Source organism: Pteropus medius, unplaced genomic scaffold (assembly GCF_902729225.1).
Source record: "Pteropus medius unplaced genomic scaffold, Ma_sr-lr_union100, whole genome shotgun sequence".
NCBI classification, from domain to species: Eukaryota; Metazoa; Chordata; class Mammalia; order Chiroptera; family Pteropodidae; genus Pteropus; species Pteropus medius.
Genome location: NW_024345916.1, coordinates 78,548 through 89,025, shown reverse-complemented (window position 1 = coordinate 89,025; position 10,478 = coordinate 78,548). Strand labels below are relative to the sequence as shown.

Sequence of the window (10,478 nt, the reverse complement as noted above, 5' to 3'; positions counted from 1 at the left end):
AGTGAAAGAACAAAATAAACAAAGAAAACAGCAACTGACTCATAGATACAGAAAATGAACTGATGGTTGCTAGATGGGAGGGGGCTGGGGACAGGGTAAGAAAGTAAAGGGATTAAGAAGTACAAATCAGTAGTTACAAAATAATCATGGAAATGTAAAGTACAGCATAGGGAAAAGAATCAATAATATTGTAATAACTGTATGGTAATAGGTGGGTATTAGAGTTATTGGGAGGATCCCCCTTTCTAACAAGGTCTTCTGTAAATTATATAAATGTCTAACCACTATGCTGTACATCTGAAACTAATATAACATTTAATGTCAACTGTAATTAAAAAATAAAAACAAAACTTGATTGGAAAAGCATATACATATGATCAGATTTATGCATTATTTAAAATCATATATATGTACTTAAAAATAAAAAAATCATATGCATAGTTTTGATTATTTTAAAAATATTCTTATAAAACTTGTTTCTACTTAAAAATGGAGAGACACACCCACAACTACCCTTAACTAGTTCATTCACAAAACCCCTGCAATAAAAATTTCCCAGCTGTTATACTTGTAAAGAAAGCTACATGACCATGAGAAAAATTACTTAACCCTTCTGTGTCTGTTCCCTGTAAAAATACAGCAATAAATTAACAGTATTTGCCTGATGAGAGACAAATCACGATGGCGCTGGAGGCTCATCTGTCCCCAATACCCTTCTCTCTCAAACTTTAGCAAAGATCAATAACTTTGAATTACCTCAACAGAGGAACAAAAAGTTTCCCCCTTTCTAACAAGGTCTTTTACCCTACAAGGAAGTTTCCACTGGTATATAGTTGCATAGACATTCCCTGCCCCACCCCAACCTAATAAATATTAGAATATTATGAAGGCAGGGTTCCTTTCTACTGCAACTTTGATCATGATGCATGCAGACTATGACTGACCCTAAGCTGTAGGATAAGAGTTTGGGTAATTATGTATACTCTACTACTATCCTCCTTGTTACGCTTGTCCTCAACAAACTATTTTATATCTACGTCATGTGGTACTATAATGCTGTGTTGCATAACCTCCTTGCAAGATACTTCCTCTCAGAGTTGTTCTGAAGATTAAATAAACTGATATTTGTAAAGTGTTTACATCACTGCCTTGCATATGCTAAGCATTATGTAAAGGTTAGCTCTTTGTTTTTAAAAGGAGAATCTGGAAAGACTAGCAGTGTTCTGGAGTCAAACGTTATAGTAGATTAAAATAAAAAATGAAAACAGGACACTCCGGCAACAGAGTAGCAGGAGTGGAAGTCAGATTGTATTAGGTTAAGGACTGAGTGGGAAGTAAAGAGTAAATCGGTAGTATAGATGATTTTTCAAAAAATTTCCTGGCAAAAGAAAAGACAAAGTACATTTCGGCTAGGGTTTTTTTTTGTTTTCAAGTGCCAGAAACCCAATTTGAACTAGTTTAAAAGAAGAGCTTACTGTAAGAATACTGTAATATCTCAGAATACAAGGTCAATAATGTGGTTGGGTCTCACAAACATGTGGAACCAGGTATCATTAGTATTCTTTTCCTTGTTTTTCTCTGTAGGTTTGGTTCATTTTTTCTTCTAATTTTTCCAGACCAGCTGAATTGCTTCTTTGGCCCATATGGGATAGAAACAGCCATCAAGTGCTCTGGAGCCTCATATTTTTATAGTCAAGCACACAAAGAAATGACGGAATTTGATTTTTTTCCGGTTCCAGTTTCAAAATTCTTAAAAAGAAAAGGACTCTGGCCCTACTTAAATTAAGTGTCTAATCCTGGGTGAATCAACTGTACCAGGGATTATAGAGGTTAATAGATTAGAGCATAACATGGCTATTTCTATCGCAACCATATGAATCCAGTGGAAGGTGGAAAAGATCAAACAAAATAATAAGCATGCACTGTAAGGAGACAATGCATTTTCTTGAGGAGTAGGTAGTGTAAAGGTGGGGTTTTTGGTGGTGATGTTTTTTAGGCCAGGGAAGGGATTTGAACATGTTTACATGAATAGAAGCAGTTTAAGGAATGAGATTAAAGTTATAAGAATTGGGATACTTAATAAAATAAAATCCTAGCCTAGTCAAAGGGAAAGAATGGAATTTAGTTTACAAGTAGAAGGATTAGCCTTAGAGAGAAATAAGCCTTTCTGAGATAGGAGAGAAGAAAATATGAATGTACACTGGTACAGTAAGGTCTAGAAAGATAAAAGAAATTGAGGGAGCTTGGACGTAAAGATCTCCTATGAAGTGTGTGGCTAAGTTATCTCTTGAGAGTATGGGAGATGTAGTAAAAGGGGTACTTGAAAAGAATAATAAATAATAATATACCTGTAACGTGGAAGAGAAAAGAGGCTAAAGGGAAGAGGTTAAAGACTGTCAAAAATTGTTAAGAGTCCAACTCAGCCTGGAAAATGTAAATTATAAAGGTGTCAGATGTACATTGTGACTCTACTTAGTAATGCTCACTAGTTTACGAAGAAGAACTTACACAGCACATGGTAGAAAAGCCAGGGAAAGGGAAAAAAGGGTCCTGACTAAGAAGACCTAACACTTAGGATTAAGTGTTTAGTAAGTAACAGTAAAAAGATAAACTTTATTCCATGCCTGACGAATAATTCCAAATTCTGCATTAGTGTTGTTCAAATGTTACTATTAACATACTAATGGCTTTAATGATTACCTATTAGAAAAGATTAACTCTGTATTATTTTCTATTTCTTTTACTTACAAATTAAGTATATGGTCTAAAGACATCAAATCTAAACTCTTGAGCGATTTGTAAATTCAAATATTTAAATATGTCATCTTTACTTTGCTGCATTAATTTTACCATAAATCTAACCATGTGTAAAAGGAGTCACTAATCCAAAGTCCATCCTGATGCTTACGACAAATCAATTTCTTTGGAACACATACTTGTGTCATTACATTAAATATTTCTACCTGTAAAACAGTAATAATAATAGTATCTACTTCATAAAATCATTAGGTGGATTAAATGTGTTAACAAACATAGAGTACCTAGAATAGTGTCTGATAATTGGTAAACACTCAACAAAAGCCAGCCATTATTAGCATAACTATTAACTTGTGGCAGAATGACTTCTAAATTCATATTACTTCTTTTTAAAATAAAGTATTACTAGAAAATTAAGCAATACTATGGTAGTATGAATGAAAATATAAATTATTCAATGTATTTATGCATTTTAACAATAATTTTTACATAAAAAGAAAAAGATAAGGAAAGTAGTTTAAACCAAAAATAATAAAAATGAATAATTTTCACAAAAAGTATAAGTAAGCTTCAGAAGTTTCTTTAAAAATATTAAAATATAAAATTTATTCAAAAGCAATAAAATAACAGCTTCTATGAAGTATGAGCTACAGATAATAAAAAAACACAACACAGTACCAAAAATCTCATTTTTCATCACATCAACATCTTCTTTTAATTATAAATTTTCTCCCTGGAAAAATGGAAAATAATAGATTAATATTTGAAATATTCTTGTATTGATTTAGCATTAAAAGTCCACTATTAACAATCGGGAGCATAATTTAAAGCAAGTGGGAATTACTTAATTGAAAAATATGAGTCAGAACACAATAATGAACCACATGGATGTAAAAGGCAAGTAATTCTGGCTGGAGGGGTGAGGAGGTAGTGTGAGGTTAAAAAAACGGGACAGAATAAAAACATTTAGAGACTGGTATCACATTATAGTTCGAATGAAGATAGTAAAGAAGACAGAGGACTACATAAAAAAGTCAATGAAAGAGAAAGAAGAAAGAAAAATAGAGGAGAGGAAAAAGAAAAGAGAAAAAGTGCACAAAGAAGTAGCACAACATAAAGTAGAAAAATAGAGGGAGAAGGCCTAGGAGAGTCTAAAAATACAGGTCAAATACTCTTGTCATAACTTGGTCTTTACTTTGGCCAGGAATTTGAAAATGTTATCATGTCTCTAGGTATTACCTGTACTCCTGCTTCACCCTGTTTTTTCCATCTTTAATTGTTTTTCTTATACTGATTTTCTCAATTCTTATTTTGATCTTACTGCCAAGCAGATAGATCATATTTTGCAAACTACTTTTCCTTTTTGGAAATAAGATGGATATAAATAATAGTTCTTATAACTTCCTAATAAACTGTGAATTGGCTAATCAATCAGTATTTACAACACTTCCACTGCTCTAATCTAAAACACAAGTTCTTTACTTTAAGCCTGTAAATTCCTTGAAATTGTGATCAAAATTGTGTGCGTGTATAATTTTTTTGTGAGTTCTTAAGCTTTTGTCAGAGTCTGGAAGCAGAATACTGCTGTGTCAGAGGCTTTATTGTGAATGGAATCACCAACATTGATAACCATTAGGAAAATCAGTATTTGGGCTGCAACACAAGAAAGGAAGCTAACACTTATTAAGCACTTCTCACATACCAATTTCTACCTTCTGCTGTACTAGTGGATTTTAAGACCGCACTCTCTGAAGCAGAGCTCTGTTAAAGCCAAATGATACCCTAAGCAGAGTTCAGCAATGCTCCCTGGCTCTTCCACTGCTTATAATAATGAGTTTAAGGGTCCTTTGCATAAAAGAGCTGATGAGTTAAATGTTATTTGACTCAGCTAGCTAGTTTTACTTTCTACAGAAGTGAAACTCACACCATAAGCCAGAAAAAAATGTAATATATGATGACACCTCAAACTAAGCTTTTAAACTTTAGTTACTCACCATACCAAAGAAAAAGATTTTTTAACAGTGCAAATTAAAGTAAAACATGGCAGATAAAGACAATTACAAAAAATTCTACTATAGTTAAGTCTGGCAGTGAAAGAGTTAAGGGCATAATAGAGCAAAAAACTTTGTGGTGCTCCACTTCCCTTGATGCCCTAAGCTTGTGCTTATTTTCCTTAAAAGTTAATCCAGGGCTGCTGGAGTCTTTGCATAAGCAGCCAGAAAACAGAGTGAGCAAGTAACTGGGTAAAGGTTAGATACAACCACCCTCAATCAAATAATTTATCTTTGCATCTAACTGACATATTTGGATTTCTTTATAACATTCCATTTAAACAATAGTTTCCTTGGCTTAAAAGAGTTTAAAAATTCTTCTTGTAAATCAGAGACCAATGCAATGTCATACTTTAGTAGTGGGTGAAATAAGCTGAGGACCAGAACTAGCCTGGAGATCATGGTTCTATATTCCAGTTTAAAGTATCTCATGTAGAATATTATCAAATGGTACACATTTATTAATGTAATGTACATGTAAATGACATGAACAGTAAAACCATAGCAAGTCAAAGTTTCTTTCAATAATAGCAGTCCTGCTCTGAATTTTCTCACCTTCCATTAAAAAAAAAACAAAAAACAAAAGAACAGTGAAATTAGAAAAGAAAAAAAATGGAGGCTGCCCTAAAGAAGCATTGAGAAGATGTCTTCAGTAACCTTTCCCTTAAGATTAAGGTATAGTATGCAAGTAATGATGATCAGAGAATTGAAGAAAACCCATAGATGAGCATTTATGAAGCATCAGTCCCAGCATGGGTCCCAAAGGAACACTAAATTGAATTCCAAGCAATTTAAAGAGCCAGTCCCCACTATCCAAGGCAAAATTAAGTCAACATAGTTAAAGCAATTGAGGTTCATGAACTATGAGAGTCCCATGTGAGCTTAAAGATATAAGTATTGACTGTAGTTAATGCAAATTTAAAAATCAGTAGCGTATTGCTAGCAATAAACCATGTGTGTATAGAATTTAACTTTGGACAGATTTTAAGAGCTGGTTATAATATTTTGCATATTTTAATTTGGCACTGAGGTTCCATGATAATAGAATAGGAAAAATGACTTGAAGTGTTCAAATGTATCTATCTATTCCAATGACCTATATGAGAAATCATCCTATAAGTTGTGCGGTGAATTTTAAGTCCTACTCTCTAAATCCCTAATTGACTAAGCAGTTGCAAGATCAAAATATTTAAATAGACAGTACTAAAGAGAATGTAAATACAATGATATAAATAGTATATCAACGTGGTTAAGAACAGAGACTCAGTTTCCTCATCCATATTAATGGAGAATAATAGTACCCACTATACGAAAGAACTTTTTGGTACTATTAGGATAATAACAATACTTATCACAAGGTTGTTAATAGAGATCAAATGAGTTAATTTATGTAAAGCATTTACAATAGTGCTTGGCATATAGTAAATGCTATGTATTAACTATGATCACAATCTGTAACTGTATTTATCAGATTTATACTATATAAGTTCTATTTTAACAAAAAACTCTTGAACATTTATGACTCTAAAGGCTATCAGAATAGAGCAGAAGTCTTAAAGGGAGCAATGCTCTCCCCTAGCGAACATTCTGGATATTTGTGAGAGTACTTTTTGGTTGTCATTACAATAGAGAGAAAGGAACATCCTGTTGCTAACATATAAAGACAGGGATAAAAGACATCGGCTGTCTCATATTTTGTAGGGCTGTTGCACACAACAAAACTATTTGCCTCATAATCTTATGAGACTTCCCTAGTCAATTTATATTTCCCTACTCTCCAAGATAACTATTTCATATACCTTCCCCATACTTCAAGTTAAACCTCCAATACCTCACCCTGCCTTAGCTGATGATCCTTCTTATTTCACTAATAAAGGCAATCAATAAAGAAATTCCTCCCCTACCACCAAATCTTCCTATTCCTTGTGTTTCTGTACACATATATTCTGCCTTCTTTGCCATGGCAGTCGATGAACTGGCCTTTCTTTTATCTAAGGCCAATCTGCTTCTCTACTGGATCCTAGTTCCTTCAGCCTACCTTAAAAATTTTACTCCTTCCACTTTCTGTCTTGAATTACCAGTTTCTCTGTCTAATGGATCATTCCCAATACTATATAATATGCTATTTTATCTCTTATCTTAAAAAACAAAACAAAAATCCAAAACCTTTGACACCACATTTCCATAATTTCTACTCTGTATCAAAAGAGTTGTGTATTCTTGGTATTTCCATTTCTTCTCCCATTCTCTGCTGATCATACTCTAATTAGGCTTTTATTTCCACTATTACTCTGAAGCCATTCTTAGAAAGGCATCAACAGCTTCCATATTACCAAATATGATATCAATGGTCAGTCCTCACTTTAGCAATATTTGACACCACTGATCTCATCTTCCTTCTTGAAGCACATTTTTCACTTGGTTTATGGGATATTATACTCTAATTTTTCTCCTATCTCACTTTACTTCTAAGCTTTATTGGATCCTCATCTTCTTGAATGCTAAAAGTAATTGAGCTTTATTAAATCAGGCTTGGTTTTTGAACTCCTTTTTTCTACCTCCACCAATTCCTTTGATTTAACCCAGCATTATGGCTTTAACTACCATCGATTATGCTGATTATATCTAAATTTATAACATCAGTCTCATAAACCTAATCACTTATTTGTCATCTCCACTTGGATATCTAAATAGAATCTCAAATTTAATATATCTAAAATTGAACTCTTGATTCTCTCCATGCCTCCAAATCTGCTCATCTCCTAGTATTCCCCATCTTAGTAACGCTCAATTACTCTGGCTAAAGTCTTTAGAGTCTTCCTTGATTTCTATTTCACTCGAAACCTACATCAAATCCTGTTGGCTCTACTTTCAAAATATATCCAGAAATAGAATCATTTTCAACATTTCTACATCTATCCTCCTGCCTATCCAAAACTATCTCTTGCCTGGATTATTTCAAGTAGCCTTCTAGATGATCTCTGCTCTTATCCTTTTATCATACATTCTTCATAAAGCAGCTATAGCAGGGGTCCCCAACCCCTGGGCTTTATACTATTACTGTTCTGTGGCCTGTTAGGAACCGGGCCGCACAGCAGGAGGTGAGCGGCAGCCAAGTGAGCAAAGTTTCATCTGTATTTGTAGCTACTCTCCAGCGCTAGTTATCACTGCCTCAGTTCCATCTCAGATCATCAGGCATTAGATTCTCATAGGAGCACCAGTCTCTCGAAACAAAAAGGTTGGGGACCACTGAGCTAGAGTGATCCTTTAAAAACATAAATCAGATCATGTCACTTCCCTAATTAAGCAGGACCCTCCAATGGCTTCCCATCATATTTCAAATAAAATCCAAAATTCTTATAGGAACTATAATACCACTAGGGCCCAACCCCTCACCAGCATTATCTTTTATCTCAACACCTACTACTCTCTCTCCTACCTGTTTTTTGAACATGTCAGGTATGCTACCATCTCAGGACTTTGTACCTATTATTTCCTTTCCTCCAATGCTCTTCCTCCAGATATTGAGATAGTTTACTTCCTTACTTCCTACAGGACTCTGATCAGATGTTACCTTCTTGTGAGGCCTTTAAATGGCCACCCTATTTAAATTGTACGCATTACATTGTATCCTCTTACCAGTTTTTCTTCATAATCTTATTTTCACCTGGCATTAGAACATATGTCTATTTGTTTTTTGATGGTCTCCTCACTAAAATGTAAGCTCTGTTTGGACAGGGTCTTGGTCATTTTGTTTTTTTCCTGTAATTCCAGTGTCTGGTATATAAGAGATGCTCAATAAATACTGAATGAATCAAATGGCTGAATAAACGATATACAGTAAACACAACTGTACTTGTAAAGGCTAGATGAAAACTAATTTTATCAGGCTTTATAGAAGACTACCTTGTTTATTTGCCATCTGCCTTACTATACACTTGAAATTTTGTAAGGTATAAATTTTGTTTTCACAACAATATTATTATATTTACATAGTTTTCTAATTGTAAATAGTAAATTAAGCTCTTTTTAATGTAAGGAAGGATATGGAGAAACAAAAGAAGCTCCAACAGTCTTTGCCTTGGATCCATTGTAAAAACATTTTTTAAATTGTTTAGGCCGCCAAACCTATTTTGATGTATTGAAAATGAGGCAAAGGGGGCACTTGAAAAAAGTAAACATTATCTGAAATAGAGTCTTTATTTCCATATGCAAACTATACATTAACTGCTTATAAACGATGTTGAGTGTCTGTAGGTAAGTGTAGTAGGGATAAAGTTGCCTATTTAGTATGATATGCTCAAAAAATAATGGGAGTAGATACATCATGTAAATGAGATATTCTGAGCCACCGTGGAAGTCTATGAACAAAATAAAGGTTACCTTAATTTTTACCTGAATGGTTTCCAGGAAGTCTAGGAAAATAACTAATTTTGGCACTCCAAAAACATTTTCCAATATTTGAAGTTGAAAATAGTTTCCTAACATGAAGTGGAATTAGCTTTTTAATCAGATATAGAGATTATATTTAATCAATTATATAGGCTATTTTAACAAAAGTTACTTTTCAAAACTAAATTTTCAAATCTACTTGTCTAGAGTAAAAGCATTCCAAACTTATAATGAATTTTTTTGTACTTTCAATATTTGTGTACATTGTATAATGGCATGCTTCATTTAAATGTATAGATTTTTCTACAATAAAAAGATATTCAATGGAGACAAATTATTATAACTTCTAATGTATGAAATACATACCTGAGTTAAACCAGCACCTGTTTGCATAGAAGATTTTTTTAATAGTCTCACTTCTTTGTTTATGTATCTTAGCATTCCACTAAGAGTACTGAAGTCATTATTCTCAGAACTGTCATCTTCTAGGTCATATGTGAGAGGTTTAAATGAATCCGACTGGGTATAAGTCAGATCCTTCTGGCTTTCTTCTAATGCTGAAGGTTGTTCTAATTGCATTTTTTTTAAGTCCTGTAGTAATTCTTCAGAAAGATCTTCATCACTATGAGTTTTGAAACTAAGGTCACTGGCACTAATAGAACGACGTAGTTTTCTATACTTGAAAACAGCTGTGTGAGCAAGTTTAGCATATTTTGGATCATGAATGTCAGGCATAATTTCTGTTGGAGAGGTAAATGGGGCTGATAGAAACTTGATGTCTTCTGCCCTTTCGTGTCCAGAAATTTTGGCTTGTAATCTGGTTAATTCTGATTCCTGTAGAGAAATTTGTACATAGTAAGTGCTCAATACACTTTTGTTAAATGAATTACTCAGAAAAATCACAGACTTTTAGAAGTCGTCTAAGTCAACCTTCAGTCCAGTGCAGGAATTCCTTTGATATCAACTCATCAGTTTTCCAAGCTGTTTAAACCTTTCGTTTTGAACAATTACACATGTTTACTTGAAATATGTTTAAACTATACTAAGGAATTTAATGAAAACTAGATTTTCCTTATAGAATTTCTCTTTAGTGTTAATGACAATAGCAATTTCTAATAAAGACCAAAATCTTACATGCAAAAGTTTCTCTGCAAAATGTAAAGATACACTCTTTTGTTCATCTAACATATATATACCACCCCCCCAAAAAAAACCCAAACCCTTCAGAATTTCTCATAGGAAATTAATGTGTATTAATTATTCTGCCTTATATGTCCT

General features: G+C 33.4%; 1 protein-coding gene across 1 annotated transcript in view; it reads right to left on the bottom strand.

The window, feature by feature from the left end:
• Window positions 1–3,334: 3,334 nt before the first annotated feature.
• Window positions 3,335–10,478, bottom strand: part of CCDC18 (coiled-coil domain containing 18) — a 77,131-nt gene continuing 69,987 nt past the window's right edge. The window contains exons 22-23 of the mRNA XM_039874779.1: window positions 9,567–10,034; window positions 3,335–3,490 (exon numbers count right to left, since the gene is read on the bottom strand). Of these exons, the coding sequence (XP_039730713.1) occupies window positions 3,476–3,490; window positions 9,567–10,034 (483 nt within the window). The 3' untranslated portion in view covers window positions 3,335–3,475. The remainder of the gene's footprint in view (window positions 3,491–9,566; window positions 10,035–10,478) is intronic.